Source organism: Leptodactylus fuscus (assembly GCF_031893055.1).
Source record: "Leptodactylus fuscus isolate aLepFus1 chromosome 2 unlocalized genomic scaffold, aLepFus1.hap2 SUPER_2_unloc_1, whole genome shotgun sequence".
In the NCBI taxonomy this organism is placed as follows: domain Eukaryota; kingdom Metazoa; phylum Chordata; class Amphibia; order Anura; family Leptodactylidae; genus Leptodactylus; species Leptodactylus fuscus.
The window spans coordinates 440687-458773 of NW_027439802.1; the positions used below are offsets into that span (position 1 = coordinate 440687).

At 52.7% G+C, this 18087-nt stretch overlaps 1 protein-coding gene across 3 annotated transcripts in view; it reads right to left on the reverse strand.

Moving 5' to 3' along the window:
• ARFIP2 (ARF interacting protein 2) overlaps window positions 1-18087 on the reverse strand; it is a 65347-nt gene that overhangs the window by 13336 nt on the left and 33924 nt on the right. Inside the window, exons 4-6 of one of the 3 annotated variants that reach the window (XM_075261146.1) lie at window positions 9832-9924; window positions 5250-5362; window positions 2110-2331 (exon numbers count right to left, since the gene is read on the reverse strand). In XM_075261146.1, the coding sequence (XP_075117247.1) occupies window positions 2110-2331; window positions 5250-5362; window positions 9832-9924 (428 nt within the window). Of the gene's footprint in view, window positions 1-2109; window positions 2332-5249; window positions 5363-9831; window positions 9928-18087 lie in introns of all 3 variants that reach the window. The other 2 variants (XM_075261145.1, XM_075261147.1) reach the window with 2 other exon arrangements.

The following is an 18087-nucleotide window of genomic DNA, read 5'->3' on the forward strand; positions in this document are numbered from 1 at the left end:
ATGTGGAGGAGGAGGGGGGATATTCCTGGTGCTCTGGAGGGGGAGTGTATAGGTATGTGGAGGAGGGGGGATATCCCTGGTGCTCTGGAGGGGGAGTGTACAGGTATGTGGAGGAGGAGGGGGATATCCCAGGTGCTCTGGAGGAGGGGGTGTACAGGTATGTGGAGGAGGAGGGGGGATATATCCCTGGTGCTCTGGAGGGGGAGTGTATAGGTATGTGGAGGAGGAGGGGGGATATCCCTGGTGCTCTGGAGGGGGAGTGTATAGGTATGTGGAGGAGGAGGGGGTATATCCCTGGTGCTCTGGAGGGTTTGTACAGGGTATGGTGGAACAGGAGATAAATTCCTGGTGCTCTGCAGGGGGCGTGTACAGGTATGTGGAGGAGGGCGGGGGGTATATCCCTGGTGCTCTGGAGGAGGGGGTGTACAGGTATGGCAGAGGAGGAGGGATATTCCTGGTGCTCTGGAGGGGGAGTGTATAGGTATGTGGAGGAGGGGGGATATCGCTGGTGCTCTGGAGGGGGCGTGTACAGGTATGTGGAGGAGGAGGGGGATATCCCTGGTGCTCTGGAGGGGGAGTGTATAGGTATGTGGAGGAGGGGGGGTATCGCTGGTGCTCTGGAGGGGGCGTGTACAGGTATGTGGAGGAGGGGGTGTACAGGTATGTGGAGGAGGAGGGGGGATATTCCTGGTGCTCTGGAGGGGGAGTGTATAGGTATGTGGAGGAGGGGGGATATCGCTGGTGCTCTGGAGGGGGCGTGTACAGGTATGGCGGAGGAGGAGGGGGGGGGGATATCCCTGGTGCTCTGGAGGGGGCGTGTACAGGTATGTGGAGGAGGGGGTGTACAGGTATGTGGAGGAGGAGGGGGGGATATCGCTGGTGCTCTGGAGGGGGCATGTACAGGTATGGCGGAGGAGGAGGGGGGGGGATATCCCTGGTGCTCTGGAGGGGGCGTGTACAGGTATGTGGAGGAGGAGGGGGATATCCCTGGTGCTCTGGAGGGGGCGTGTACAGGTATGTGGAGGAGGAGGGGGATATCCCTGGTGCTCTGGAGGGGGAGTGTATAGGTATGTGGAGGAGGGGGGGTATCGCTGGTGCTCTGGAGGGGGCGTGTACAGGTATGTGGAGGAGGGGGTGTACAGGTATGTGGAGGAGGAGGGGGGATATCGCTGGTGCTCTGGAGGGGGCGTGTACAGGTATGGCGGAGGAGGAGGGGGGGGGATATCCCTGGTGCTCTGGAGGGGGCGTGTACAGGTATGTGGAGGAGGAGGGGGATATCCCTGGTGCTCTGGAGGGGGCGTGTACAGGTATGTGGAGGAGGAGGGGGATATCCCTGGTGCTCTGGAGGGGGAGTGTATAGGTATGTGGAGGAGGAGGGGGATATCCCTGGTGCTCTGGAGGGGGAGTGTATAGGTATGTGGAGGAGGGGGGGTATCGCTGGTGCTCTGGAGGGGGCGTGTACAGGTATGTGGAGGAGGAGGGATATTCCTGGTGCTCTGGAGGGGGAGTGTACAGGTATGTGGAGGAGGGGGTGTACAGGTATGTGGAGGAGGGGGGGTATCGCTGGTGCTCTGGAGGGGGCGTGTACAGGTATGTGGAGGAGGAGGGGGGGGATATCCCTGGTGCTCTGGAGGGGGCGTGTACAGGTATGTGGAGGAGGAGGGGGATATCCCTGGTGCTCTGGAGGGGGCGTGTACAGGTATGTGGAGGAGGAGGGGGGATATATCCCTGGTGCTCTGGAGGGGGCGTGTACAGGTATGTGGAGGAGGGGGGGTATCGCTGGTGCTCTGGAGGGGGCGTGTACAGGTATGTGGAGGAGGGGGTGTACAGGTATGTGGAGGAGGAGGGATATTCCTGGTGCTCTGGAGGGGGCGTGTACAGGTATGTGGAGGAGGGGGTGTACAGGTATGTGGAGGAGGGGGTGTACAGGTATGTGGAGGAGGGGGTGTACAGGTATGTGGAGGAGGAGGGATATTCCTGGTGCTCTGGAGGGGGTGTACAGGGTATGGCAGAACAGGAGATAAATTCCTGGTGATCTGGAGGGGGTGTGTATAACTATGGTAGGGCGTGGACATAAATGATGATGAGTTGGGATCCGCTTTATTGTACCTGTAACTCCGGCGATTTCTGGCTCAGGTCGGAGAAGGCGTCACCCAGGGCCCTCTGTGTCTGCACCAGGTTGTAGAAATGTGCGGTCAGGGCTCGGGCCAGCTGCAGGACCCCCTCATACTTCCGCTTAGTGTCTCTGAGAAGCTCAATTTGGGTCTCCAACTCCAAATCTACCGTGCGAGACCCCCGGCCAAAACGTTCGGAGATTAACTGTTTTGTGCACTGCAGGGAAGAGAACGAGGTCAGTGACAGCTACGACCTGTACGGTGGCAGAGATGGGACAATACACAGCATGAGGGAGGGGACAGGGGGGGGGGGGGGAGAAGGACAGCGGAGCGACCACCAGGGCGGCAGAAGGGGCAGAGGTGAGGAAGAGGACAGCAAAGTGGGCAGAGACGTCTGGAAAGTGGCTGAGTAAGCAGAGGCGGGCAGAAGAGTGGCAGAGAGGGCAGAGACGTCCGGAAAGAGTAAGCAGAGGCGGGGAGGATGGTGGCTCAGTGGGCAGAGATGGGCAGGAGGTGACAGAGTGAGTAGAGACAGATAAGAGGGCAACAGGGTAGGCAGAGATGGACAAGAGGGTGACAGAGCAGGCAGAGATGGGAAGGAGGGCGACAGAGCAGGCAGACATGGGCAGGAGGGCGACAGAGCAGGCAGAGATGGGCAGGAGGGCGACAGAGCAGGCAGAGATGGGAAGGAGGGCGACAGAGCAGGCAGACATGGGCAGGAGGGCGACAGAGCAGGCAGACATGGGAAGGAGGGCGACAGAGCAGGCAGAGATGGGAAGGAGGGCGACAGAGCAGGCAGACATGGGCAGGAGGGCGACAGAGCAGGCAGAGATGGGAAGGAGGGCGACAGAGCAGGCAGACATGGGCAGGAGGGCGACAGAGCAGGCAGAGATGGGCAGGAGGGCGACAGAGCAGGCAGAGATGGGAAGGAGGGCGACAGAGCAGGCAGACATGGGAAGGAGGGCGACAGAGCAGGCAGAGATGGGCAGGAGGGCGACAGAGCAGACAGAGATGGGCAAGAGGGTGACGGAGCAGGCAGACATGGGCAGGAGGGCGACAGAGCAGGCAGACATGGGCAAGAGGGTGACGGAGCAGGCAGAGATGGGCAGGAGGGCGACGGAGCAGGCAGAGATGGGCAGGAGGGCGACAGAGCAGGCAGAGATGGGCAGGAGGGCGACAGAGCAGGCAGAGATGGGAAGGAGGGCGACAGAGCAGGCAGACATGGGAAGGAGGGCGACAGAGCAGGCAGAGATGGGAAGGAGGGCGACAGAGCAGGCAGACATGGGAAGGAGGGCGACAGAGCAGGCAGATATGGGAAGGAGGGCGACAGAGCAGGCAGAGATGGGAAGGAGGGCGACAGAGCAGGCAGACATGGGAAGGAGGGCGACAGAGCAGGCAGATATGGGAAGGAGGGCGACAGAGCAGGCAGACGTGGGAAGGAGGGCGACAGAGCAGGCAGAGATGGGAAGGAGGGCGACAGAGCAGGCAGACGTGGGAAGGAGGGCGACAGAGCAGGCAGAGATGGGCAAGAGGGTGACGGAGCAGGCAGACATGGGCAAGAGGGCGACAGAGCAGGCAGAGATGGGCAGGAGGGCGACAGAGCAGGCAGACATGGGCAAGAGGGCGACAGAGCAGGCAGAGATGGGAAGGAGGGCGACAGAGCAGGCAGAGATGGGAAGGAGGGCGACAGAGCAGGCAGAGATGGGCAGGAGGGCGACAGAGCAGGCAGACATGGGCAGGAGGGCGACAGAGCAGGCAGACATGGGCAGGAGGGCGACAGAGCAGGCAGACATGGGAAGGAGGGCGACAGAGCAGGCAGAGATGGGAAGGAGGGCGACAGAGCAGGCAGACATGGGCAGGAGGGCGACAGAGCAGGCAGACATGGGAAGGAGGGCGACAGAGCAGGCAGACATGGGAAGGAGGGCGACAGAGCAGGCAGAGATGGGAAGGAGGGCGACAGAGCAGGCAGACGTGGGAAGGAGGGCGACAGAGCAGGAAGAGATGGGAAGGAGGGCGACAGAGCAGGCAGAGATGGGAAGGAGGGCGACAGAGCAGGCAGAGATGGGAAGGAGGGCGACAGAGCAGGCAGAGATGGGCAGGAGGGCGACAGAGCAGGCAGACATGGGAAGGAGGGCGACAGAGCAGGCAGACATGGGAAGGAGGGCGACAGAGCAGGCAGAGATGGGAAGGAGGGCGACAGAGCAGGCAGACGTGGGAAGGAGGGCGACAGAGCAGGAAGAGATGGGAAGGAGGGCGACAGAGCAGGCAGAGATGGGAAGGAGGGCGACAGAGCAGGCAGAGATGGGAAGGAGGGCGACAGAGCAGGCAGACATGGGAAGGAGGGCGACAGAGCAGACAGAGATGGGAAGGAGGGCGACAGAGCAGGCAGAGATGGGAAGGAGGGCGACAGAGCAGGCAGAGATGGGAAGGAGGGCGACAGAGCAGGCAGAGATGGGAAGGAGGGCAACAGAGCAGGCAGAGATGGGAAGGAGGGCGACAGAGCAGGCAGAGATGGGAAGGAGGGCGACAGAGCAGGCAGACATGGGAAGGAGGGCGACAGAGCAGGCAGAGATGGGAAGGAGGGCGACAGAGCAGACAGAGATGGGAAGGAGGGCGACAGAGCAGGCAGAGATGGGAAGGAGGGCGACAGAGCAGGCAGAGATGGGAAGGAGGGCGACAGAGCAGGCAGAGATGGGAAGGAGGGCGACAGAGCAGGCAGACATGGGAAGGAGGGCGACAGAGCAGACAGAGATGGGAAGGAGGGCAACAGAGCAGGCAGAGATGGGAAGGAGGGCGACAGAGCAGGCAGACATGGGAAGGAGGGCGACAGAGCAGGCAGACATGGGCAGGAGGGCGACAGAGCAGGCAGACATGGGCAGGAGGGTGACGGAGCAAGCAGAGATGGGCAGGAGGGTGACGAAGCAGGCAGAGATGGGCAGGAGGGCAACGGAGCAGGCAGAGATGGGCAGGAGGGCGACAGAGCAGGCAGACATGGGAAGGAGGGCGACAGAGCAGGCAGACATGGGCAGGAGAGCGGGCAGAGCAGGAAGAGATGGGCAGGAGGGTGACGGAGCAGGCAGACATGGGCAGGAGAGCGGGCAGAGGGACTTGGGGTGCACTTGAGCGCTCTCTTACTTTGTACGTGTTGATCCCCCACTTTTTCACCATGTCAAACTTTTCCACAGCTAAACCTCGAGACATCTCCTCAGATGTGAGTGAAGGATGTGAGGACGGCTGAGACATGGATCCTGGAAGAAAAGACATGACAGTCTCAGTACATAAGACAATGTCCCCTCCTCCTAGTATCCACCACTGAGACAGCGGGCGAGGGGCTGCTCCAGGGGTATCACCGCCATCTCCAATTTCAGGGTTATATAGGTAAAGCCCAGACAGCATATTATCCAGCCAGAAGATGGCGCTAATAGGGTCTGACTGGTCTCACTACAATCCCACCAATAACAGCACCCAACCACTAGGGGGCGCCATATAGTAAGAGATGGCACAGTGGGGGCTATTACTGGACTACCATACAAGCCACAGAGAGGAGCCCTAAGGGAACAGGGGAGGTTTAGGATGAGTAATGGGGAATGGAAGCGCTCTACAAGGACAGTCTCCAGATTATAAGGCTCTAACACTCTACAAAGACAGTCTCCGGATTATAAGGCTCTAGCGCTCTACAACCACAGTCTCCGGATTATAAGGCTCTAGCGCCCTCCTGCCCATGTCTGCCTGCTCCGTCCGGATTATAAGGCTCTAGCACTCTACAAGGACAGTCTCTGGATTATAAGGCTCTAACACTCTACAAGGACAGTCTCCGGATTGTAAGGCTCTAGCGCTCTACAACCACAGTCTCTGGATTATAAGGCTCTAGCGCTCTACAAGGACAGTCTCCGGATTGTAAGGCTCTAGCGCTCTACAAGGACAGTCTCCAGATTATAAGGCTCTAACACTCTACAAAGACAGTCTCCAGATTATAAGGCTCTAGCAGTCTACAAGGACAGTCTCCAGATTATAAGGCTCTAGCGCTCTACAACCACAGTCTCCGGATTATAAGGCTCTAGCGCTCTACAACCACAGTCTCCGGATTATAAGGCTCTAGCGCTCTACAAGGACAGTCTCCGGATTATAAGGCTCTAGCGCTCTACAAAGACAGTCTCCAGATTATAAGGCTCTAGCGCTCTACAAGGACAGTCTCCGGATTGTAAGGCTCTAGCGCTCTACAAGGACAGTCTCCGGATTATAAGGCTCTAGCGCTCTACAACCACAGTCTCCGGATTATAAGGCTCTACAAGGACAGTCTCTGGATTATAAAGCTCTAACATTCTACAAAGACAGTCTCCAGATAAAAGGCTCTAGCGCTCTACAAGGACAGTCTCTGGATTATAAGGCTTTAGCAGTCTACAACCACAGTCTCCGGGTTATAAGGCTCTAGCGCTCTACAACCAAACTCTCCAGATTATAAGGCTCTAGCGCACTACAGCCACAGTCTGCATATTATAAGGCTCTAGCGCACTACAGCCACAGTCTGCATATTATAAGGCTCTAGCGCTCTACAACGGCAGTCTCCGGATTATAAGACTCTAGCGCTCTACAACCACAGTCTCCGGATTGTAAGGCTCTAGCGCTCTACAAGGACAGTCTGCATATTATAAGGCTCTAACGCTCTACAAAGACAGTCTCCGGATTATAAGGCTATAGCACTCTACAACCACAGTCTCCGGATTATAAGGCTCTAGCAGTCTACAAGGACAGTCACCGGATTATAAGGCTCTAGCACTCTACAACCACAGTCTCCAGATTATAAGGCTCTAGCGCTCTACAACCACAGACTCCGGATTATAAGGCTCTAGCGCTCTACAAGGACAGTCTCTGGATTATACGGCTCTAGTGCTCTACAACGACAGTCTCTGGAGTTTTAAGGCTCTAGTGCTCTACAAGGACAATCTCTGGATTGTAAGGCTCTAGCGCTCTTCTAGGACAGCCTCTGGATTATAAGGCTCTAGCGCTCTACAGCCACAGTCTCTGAATTATAAGGCTCTAGCGCTCTACAAGGAATAGTCTCCCGATTATAAGGCTCTAGCGCTCTACAACCACAGTCTCTGGATTATAAGGCTCTAGCGCTCTACAAGGACAGTCTCCGGATTGTAAGGCTCTAGCGCTCTACAAGGACAGTCTCCGGATTGTAAGGCTCTAGCGCTCTACAAGGACAGTCTCCAGATTATAAGGCTCTAACACTCTACAAAGACAGTCTCCAGATTATAAGGCTCTAGCAGTCTACAAGGACAGTCTCCAGATTATAAGGCTCTAGCGCTCTACAACCACAGTCTCCGGATTATAAGGCTCTAGTGCTCTACAACCACAGTCTCCGGATTATAAGGCTCTAGCGCTCTACAAGGACAGTCTCCGGATTGTAAGGCTCTAGCGCTCTACAAAGACAGTCTCCAGATTATAAGGCTCTAGCGCTCTACAAGGACAGTCTCCGGATTGTAAGGCTCTAGCGCTCTAAAAGGACAGTCTCCGGATTATAAGGCTCTAGCGCTCTACAACCACAGTCTCCGGATTATAAGGCTCTACAAGGACAGTCTCTGGATTATAAAGCTCTAACATTCTACAAAGACAGTCTCCAGATAAAAGGCTCTAGCGCTCTACAAGGACAGTCTCTGGATTATAAGGCTTTAGCAGTCTACAACCACAGTCTCCGGGTTATAAGGCTCTAGCGCTCTACAACCAAATTCTCCAGATTATAAGGCTCTAGCGCACTACAGCCACAGTCTGCATATTATAAGGCTCTAGCGCTCTACAACGGCAGTCTCCGGATTATAAGACTCTAGCGCTCTACAACCACAGTCTCTGGATTGTAAGGCTCTAGCGCTCTACAAGGACAGTCTGCATATTATAAGGCTCTAACGCTCTACAATGGCAGTCTCCGGATTATAAGACTCTAGAGCTCTACAACCACAGTCTCCGGATTGTAAGGCTCTAGCGCTCTACAAGGACAGTCTCCGGATTATAAGGCTCTAGCACTCTACAAGGACAGTCTCCGGATTATAAGGCTCTAGTGCTCTACAAGGACAGTCTCCAGATTATAAGGCTCTAGCGCTCTACAACCACAGTCTCTGGATTTTAAGGCTCTAGCTCTCTACAACCACAGTCTCCGGATTATAAGGCTCTAGCGCTCTACAAGGACAGTCTCCGGATTATAAGGCTCTAGCAGTCTACAAGGACAGTCACCGGATTATAAGGCTCTAGCGCTCTACAACCACAGTCTCCAGATTATAAGGCTCTAGCGCTCTACAACCACAGACTCCGGATTATAAGGCTCTAGCGCTCTACAAGGACAGTCTCTGGATTATACGGCTCTAGTGCTCTACAACGACAGTCTCTGGAGTTTTAAGGCTCTAGTGCTCTACAAGGACAATCTCTGGATTGTAAGGCTCTAGCGCTCTTCTAGGACAGTCTCTGGATTATAAGGCTCTAGCGCTCTACAGCCACAGTCTCTGAATTATAAGGCTCTAGCGCTCTACAAGGAATAGTCTCCCGATTATAAGGCTCTAGCGCTCTACAACCACAGTCTCCGGATTATAAAGCTCTAGTGCTCTAAAACCACAGTCTGCATATTATAAGGCTCTAGCGCTCTACAACCACAGTCTCTGGATTATAAGGCTCTAGCGCTCTACAAGGACAGTCTCCGGATTGTAAGGCTCTAGCGCTCTACAAGGACAGTCTCCGGATTATCAGGCTCTAAGGCTCTACAAGGACAGTCTCCGGATTATCAGGCTCTAGTGCTCTACAAGGACAGTCTCCGGATTCTAAGGCTCTAGCAGTCTACAAGGACAGTCTCCGGATTATAAAGCTCTAGCGCTCTACAACCAGTGTCTCCGGATTGTAAGGCTCTAGCGCTCTACAAGGACAGTCTCCGGATTATAAGGATCTAGCGCTCTACAACCACAGTCTCTGGATTATAAGGTTCTAGCGCTCTACAACCACAGTCTGCATATTATAAAGCTCTAGCGCTCTACAAGGACAGTCTCCGGATTAGAAGGCTCTAGCGCTCTTCTAGGACAGTCTCCGGATTATAAGGCTCTAATGCTCTACAAAGACAGTCTCCGGATTATAAGGCTCTAGCACTCTACAACCACAGTCTCCGGATTATAAGGCTCTAGTGCTCTACAAGGAATAGTCTCCGGATTGTAAGGCTCTAGCGCTCTACAACCACATTCTCCAGATTATAAGGCCCTAGCGCTCTACAACGGCAGTCTACACATTATAAGGCTCTAGCGCTCTACAACGACAGTCTCCGAATTATCAGGCTCTAGCACTCTACAACCACATTCTCCGGATTATAAGGCCCTAGCGCTCTACAACGACAGTCTCCGAATTATCAGGCTCTAGCACTCTACAACCACATTCTCCGGATTATAAGGCCCTAGCGCTCTACAACCACAGTCTCCGGATTATAAGGCTCTAGTGCTCTACAAGGAATAGTCTCCGGATTGTAAGGCTCTAGCGCTCTACAACCACATTCTCCAGATTATAAGGCCCTAGCGCTCTACAACCACATTCTCCGGATTATAAGGCCCTAGCGCTCTACAACGACAGTCTCCGAATTATCAGGCTCTAGCGCTCTACAACCACAGTCTACATATCATAAGGCTCTAGCGCTCTACAACCACAGTCTCTGTATTATAAGGTTCTAGCGCTCTACTCATACCGTTACCTGAGTCTCTATCATGATTGGCTATCCTGCAGGCTGCTGACTGGCTGGGAGAAATGAGCGGAGGTCTAGGAATGGAGCAACAAGGGGGCGGGGCTTCTAGAGACGTATGACCAATCAGAAGGAGTTGGAAAAACGGAAGCGGGATGAGAGACAAATGTAAAAGAGGAATGTGAAGAATGAGGAGGAAAGGAGGGAAGGAAGGGAGGTAAGTAAAGGAGAGATGGAAGGAAAGGAAGGAAGGGAGGGGTGAGTAACAGTGCGTATGGAAGAGCAATGCGACGAGCGAGAAGGAGGAGAGAGGAGCAAAGATGGTGATAAGCAGGAAAGAGAAATAGTGGTGGGGGGACAAATAAGAAAAGTAATGAAGATAGGAGGAAGAGAAATATGAAGAATACGATAGAGGAGACACGGGGATAACAGAGGATATAAAGCAGAATGGTGAGAAGGAAAGAGAAGAGGCGAGGAATGAGAAAACACATAGAGGAGAGGCAAAGACAAAGAAGTGAGTGAGAAAATAGAGAAAGTAAGATGACTACAGACAGTGAGACTCATCTACCCCAAGATCCCACCAGAACCAGCATATCACCCCAGCCCTGCAGATAGATAGGTTACAGTAACCAGAACCAGTATATCACCCCAGCCCTGCAGATAGATAGGTTATAGTAACCAGACCCAGCATATCACCCCAGCCCTGCAGATAGATAGGTTACTGTCACCAGACCCAGCATATCCCCCCAGCCCTGCAGATAGATAGGTTACTGTCACCAGAACCAGCATATCACCCCAGCCCTGCAGATAGATAGGTTACTGTCACCAGAACCAGCATATCACCCCAGCCCTGCAGATAGATAGGATACTGTCACCAGAACCAGCATATCACCCCAGCCCTGCAGATAGATAGGTTACTGTCACCAGAACCAGCATATCACCCCAGCCCTGCAGATAGATAGGTTACTGTCACCAGAACCAGCATATCACCCCAGCCCTGCAGATAGATAGGTTACTGTCACCAGAACCAGCATATCACCCCAGCCCTGCAGATAGATAGGTTACTGTCACCAGAACCAGCATATCACCCCAGCCCTGCAGATAGATAGGTTACTGTCACCAGAACCAGCATATCACCCCAGCCCTGCAGATAGATAGGTTACTGTCACCAGAACCAGTATATCACCCCAGCCCTGCAGATAGATAGGTTACTGTCACCAGAACCAGCATATCACCCCAGCCCTGCAGATAGATAGGTTACTGTCACCAGAACCAGCATATCACCCCAGCCCTGCAGATAGATAGGTTACTGTCACCAGACCCAGCATATCACCCCAGCCCTGCAGATAGATAGGTTACTGTCCCCAGAACCAGCATATCACCCCAGCCCTGCAGATAGATAGGTTACTGTCCCCAGAACCAGCATATCACCCCAGCCCTGCAGATAGATAGGTTACTGTCACCAGAACCAGCATATCACCCCAGCCCTGCAGATAGATAGGTTACTGTCACCAGACCCAGCATATCACCCCAGCCCTGCAGATAGATAGGTTACTGTCACCAGAACCAGCATATCACCCCAGCCCTGCAGATAGATAGGTTACTGTCACCAGAATCAGCATATCACCCCAGCCCTGCAGATAGATAGGTTAGTGTCACCAGTACCAGCATATCACCCCAGCCCTGCAGATAGATAGGTTACTGTCACCAGAACCAGCATATCACCCCAGTCCTGCAGATAGATAGGTTACTGTCACCAGAACCAGCATATCACCCCAGCCCTGCAGATAGATAGGTTATAGTAACCAGAACCAATATATCACCCCAGCCCTGCAGATAGATAGGTTACTGTCACCAGAACCAGCATATCACCCCAGCCCTGCAGATAGATAGGTTAGTGTCACCAGACCCAGTATATCACCCCAGCCCTGCAGATAGATAGGTTATAGTAACCAGAACCAATATATCACCCCAGTCCTGCAGATAGATAGGTTAGTGTCACCAGAACCAGCATATCACCCCAGTCCTGCAGATAGATAGGTTACTGTCACCAGAACCAGTATATCACCCCAGCCCTGCAGATAGATAGGTTACTGTCACCAGACCCCAGCATATCACCCCAGCCCTGCAGATAGATAGGTTACTGTCATCAGAACCAGCATATCACCCCAGCCCTGCAGATAGATAGGTTACTGTCACCAGAACCAGCATATCACCCCAGCCCTGCAGATAGATAGGTTATAGTAACCAGAACCAATATATCACCCCAGTCCTGCAGATAGATAGGTTAGTGTCACCAGAACCAGCATATCACCCCAGTCCTGCAGATAGATAGGTTAGTGTCACCAGAACCAATATATCACCCCAGCCCTGCAGATAGATAGGTTAGTGTCACCAGAACCAGCATATCACCGGAGCCCTGCAGATAGATAGGTTACTGTCACCAGACCCAGCATATCACCCAGCCCTGCAGATAGATAGGTTAGTGTCACCAGAATCAACATATCACCCCAGCCCTGCAGATAAATAGGTTACTGTCACCAGAACCAGCATATCACCCCAGCCCTGCAGATAGATAGGTTACTGTCACCAGAACCAGCATATCACCCCAGCCCTGCAGATAAATAGGTTACTGTCACCAGAACCAGCATATCACCCCAGCCCTGCAAATAGATAGGTTACTGTCACCAGAACCAGCATATCACCCCAGCCCTGCAGATAGATAGGTTACTGTCACCAGAACCAGCATATCACCCCAGCCCTGCAGATAGATAGGTTACTGTCACCAGAACCAGCATATCACCCCAGCCCTGCAGATAGATAGGTTACTGTCACCAGACCCAGTATATCAGCCCAGCCCTGCAGATAGATAGGTTACTGTCACCAGAACCAGCATATCACCCCAGCCCTGCAGATAGATAGGTTACTGTCACCAGAACCAGCATATCACCCCAGCCCTGAAGATAGATAGGTTACTGTCACCAGACCCAGTATATCACCCCAGCCCTGCAGATAGATAGGTTACTGTCACCAGAACCAGCATATCACCCCAGCCCTGAAGATAGATAGGTTACTGTCAACAGAACCAGCATATCACCCCAGCCCTGCAGATAGATAGGTTACTGTCACCAGAACCAGCATATCACCCCAGCCCTGCTGGGGTCAAGGGAATGGGGTGTGGCTTAAGATGCACCAACGTGAGCTCCCACAATGCACTGCACTCTGCTAGCCTTCACAGTTATGACTGCAACTAATAAAGACACGAGGGGTCACATACTTATCCTGTGAGATGTCAGAAAGATGTTACGTAGGAAGAGCAAAAGCAAAGAGAGACCACCAAGAAAAAAATTAATAGCCCCGATGACATCACAGAAAGAAGGAATAGCCCTGATGACATCACAGAAGGAATTAATAGCCCCGATGACATCACAGAAAGAAGGAATAGCCCTGATGACATCACAGAAGGAATTAATAGCCCCCACCAAATCCACGTTTCGGGCTGAATGCGGTCCACCAATCAGCACCTTACAATTTACCCAATGCACAGGGGCCACCCCCAATCCCAGGCTCTCGGGCTCCTGCACCACCACAGTCTATATGAGGAGGTATCGAGCATTGCAGGCCCACCGAGACTCTAAGCTGAGCCCTGTCATTCCGGGATTTGGTGAGGCCAATCAATAATAGGAGCAGAGGCGAAGGGTTAATAGCAGCCATTACCAGGAGGATACGATTACGGCAGATAGGCCTGACGGGAGATGTCCCATGCAGAAAGCTACACCAGGCCAAGAGACATGCTCAGGTTATGTATATAGACAGTGACCTTGTCCCTCTGCACTCAGGAACCGCAGTCCAAGGTAGTTTGGATTAAACTGCACCGCAGGCCCTAAAACCAGACAGCGAGAACCATGAGAGGGGCGGTTAGTCCATAGATGGTAAAGAGGACATCTAGGTCATCTTCTAGAAACAGGAAGTGTGCAAAATACAGGTCAACCTCCTCCAACCAGTATACATCCAGAAGTGCTGAGATATAATGACCCCCAGACTCTGTATCACTAGTACAGGACACCATCGTCTCTCCACCATGGTGGTCTCCTCATCACTAGTAACAGGGCACCATAGTCTCTACATCATGGTTTTCTCCTCATCACTAGTATAGGACACCATCGTCTCTCCATCATGGAGGTCTTCTCATCACTAGTACAGGACACCACAGTCTCTACATCATGGTTGTCTCCTCATCACTAGTACAGGACACCACAGTCTCCCCACCATGGTGCCCTCCAATATATACCATCAGTAGTACAGGACACCACAGTCTCTCCACCATGGTGCCCTCCATTACATCCCATCACTAGTACAGGACACCACAGTCTCTCCACCATGGTGCCCTCCAATATATACCATCAGTAGTACAGGACACCATAGTCTCTCCACCATGGTGCCCTCCATTACATCCCATCACCAGTACAGGATTCCATAGTCTCTCCACCATGGTGCCCTCCATTACATTCCATCACCAGTACAGGACACCATAGTCTCTCCACCATGGTGCCCTCCATTACATTCCATCACCAGTACAGGACACCATAGTCTCTCCACCATGGTGCCCTCCATTACATCCCATCACCAGTACAGGACACCATAGTCTCTCCACCATGGTGCCCTCCATTACATCCCATCACCAGTACAGGATTCCATAGTCTCTCCACCATAGTGCCCTCCATTACATTCCATCACTAGTACAGGACACCATAGTCTCTCCACCATGGTGCCCTCCATTACATCCCATCACTAGTACAGGACACCATAGTCTCTCCACCATGGTGCCCTCCATTACATCCCATCACCAGTACAGGACACCATAGTCTCCCCACCATGGTGCCCTCCATTACATCCCATCACTAGTACAGGACTCCATAGTCTCCCCACCATGGTGCCCTCCATTACATCCCATCACTAGTACAGGACTCCATAGCCTCCCCACCATGGTGCCCTCCATTACATCCCATCAATAGTACAGGACACCACAGTCTCCCCACCATGGTGACCTGCATTACATCCCATCACTAGTACAGGACTCCATAGTCTCCCCACCATGGTGCCCTCCATTACATCCCATCACTAGTACAGGACTCCATAGTCTCTCCACCATGGTGCCCTCCATTACATCCCATCACCAGTACAGGACACCATAGTCTCCCCACCATGGTGCCCTCCATTACATCCCATCACCAGTACAGGATTCCATAGTCTCTCCACCATGGTGCCCTCCATTACATCCCATCACCAGTACAGGACACCATAGTCTCTCCACCATGGTGCCCTCCATTACATCCCATCATCAGTACAGGACACCATAGTCTCTCCACCATCGTGGTCTCCATTACATCCCATCACTAGTACAGGACACCATAGTCTCTCCACCATGGTGCCCTCCATTACATCCCATCACCAGTACAGGACACCATAGTCTCTCCACCATGGTGCCCTCCATTACATCCCATCATCAGTACAGGACACCATAGTCTCTCCACCATGGTGCCCTCCATTACATCCCATCACCAGTACAGGACACCATAGTCTCTCCACCATGGTGCCCTCCATAACATCCCATCACTAGTACAGGACACCATAGTCTCTCCACCATGGTGCCCTCCATTACATCCCATCACTAGTACAGGACACCATCGTCTCTCCACCATGGTGGTCTCCTCATCACTAGTACAGGACACCACAGTCTCTCCACCATGGTGCCCTCCAATATATACCATCAGTAGTACAGGACACCATAGTCTCTCTATCATGCTGGTCTCCATTACATCCCATCATTAGTAACAGGGCACCATAGTCTCTACATCATGGTTGTCTCCTCATCACTAGTACAGGACACCACAGTCTCTCCACCATGGTGCCCTCCAATATATACCATCAGTAGTACAGGACACCATAGTCTCTCCACCATCGTGGTCTCCATTACATCCCATCACTAGTACAGGACACCATAGTCTCTCCACCATGGTGGTCTCCATTACATCCCATCACTAGTACAGGACTCCATAGTCTCTCCACCATGGTGGTCTCCATTACATCCTGTCACGGAGCAAAGGTATATGTCCTTCCTCCGGAGGATATCTTGAATCAACAGGGACGCAAGAGGTCGGGAGGCAACAGCAATTTATTGTAATCCACAAAGTTAGTAGCCGGCGGCGGTCACATCAACCGTAATAACAATAAGTCCACAGAAGTCACAATCCAATGATAGCTTTGGCTCCTTGGTCCTGTAACTAAATCCTGGCTCTCTGCAGAGCTGTGCACAGGCCGGCTAACACATACTAACTGCTAGCTATATACTATATACTAAGACTGTTACATCCTATATCTGTGGGTGGGAAGGGCTGAGTCACAGATCCTTCCCCCCTCACCTATGCCAAACAGAGCAGACTCCCTGTCTCCTGTGGACAATGCACCGTCCAACATCTTCTTGGAGACACTGATCAGATTATCTCCACCCATTGTCCTCACTGGTCCTCACTAGTTAGAGGTATTTGCATACAATGTGCTAACACACTAGACCCCAATCAGCCAACTACACATTGATGTATACAACAGGTTAGAGAATACATTCCACACCAAATATATATTACACATTGCCTATAGTATAGACTCTAACCATCCCGTGACACATCCCATCACTAGTACAGGACACCATAGTCTCTCCATCATGGTGGTCTCCATTACATCCCATCACTAGTACAGGACTCCATAGTCTCTCCACCATGGTGCTCTCCATTACATCCCATCACTAGTACAGGACACCATATTTTCTCCACCATGGTGCCCTCCAATATATAACATCAATAGTACAGGACACCATAGTCTCTCCACCATGATGGTCTCCTCATCACTAGTACAGGACTCTATAGTCTCTCCACCATGGTGCCCTCCATTACATCCCATCACCAGTACAGGATTCCATAGTCTCTCCACCATGGTGCCATTACATTCCATCACCAGTACAGGACACCATAGTCTCTCCACCATGGTGCCCTCCATTACATCCCATCACCAGTACAGAACACCATAGTCTCTCCACCATGGTGCCCTCCATTACATCCCATCATCAGTACAGGACACCATAGTCTCTCCACCATGGTGCCCCCCATTACATCCCATCACTAGTACAGGACACCATAGTCTCCACCATGGTGCCCTCCATTACATCCCATCACTAGTACAGGACTCCATAGTCTCCCCACCATGGTGCCCTCCATTATGTCCCATCACTAGTACAGGACACCACAGTCTCACCACCATGGTGCCCTCCATTACATCCCATCACCAGTACAGGACATCATAGTCTCTCCACCATGGTGCCCTCCATTACATCCCATCACCAGTACCGGACACCATAGTCTCTCCACCATGGTGCCCTCCATTACATCCCATCACCAGTACTGGACACCATAGTCTCTCCACCATGGTGCCCTCCATTACATCCCATCACTAGTACAGGACACCATAGTCTCCCCACCATGGTGCCCTCCATTACTTCCCATCACTAGTACAGGACACCATAGTCTCCCCACCATGGTGCCCTCCATTACACCCCATCACTAGTACAGGACTCCATAGTCTCTCCACCATGGTGCCGTCCATTACATCCCATCACCAGTACAGGACATCATAGTCTCTCCACCATGGTGCCCTCCATAACATCCCATCACTAGTACAGGACTCCATAGTCTCCCCACCATGGTGCCCTCCATTACATCCCATCACTAGTACAGGACACCATAGTCTCTCCACCATGGTGCCCTCCATAACATCCCATCACTAGTACAGGACTCCATAGTCTCCCCACCATGGTGCCCTCCATTACATCCCATCACTAGTACAGGACACCATAGTCTCTCCACCATGGTGCCCTCCATAACATCCCATCACCAGTACAGGACACCATAGTCTCTCCACCATGGTGCCCTCCATTACATCCCATCACTAGTACAGGACTCCATAGTCTCTCCATCATGGTGCCCTCCATTACATCCCATCACCAGTACAGGACTCCATAGTCTCTCCATCATGGTGCCCTCCATTACATCCCATCACTAGTACAGGACTCCATAGTCTCTCCATCATGGTGCCCTCCATTACATCCCATCATCAGTACAGGACACCATAGTCTCCCCACCATCGTGACCTCCATTACTTCCCATCACTAGTACAGGACTCCATAGTCTCTCCATCATAGTGACCTCCATTACATCC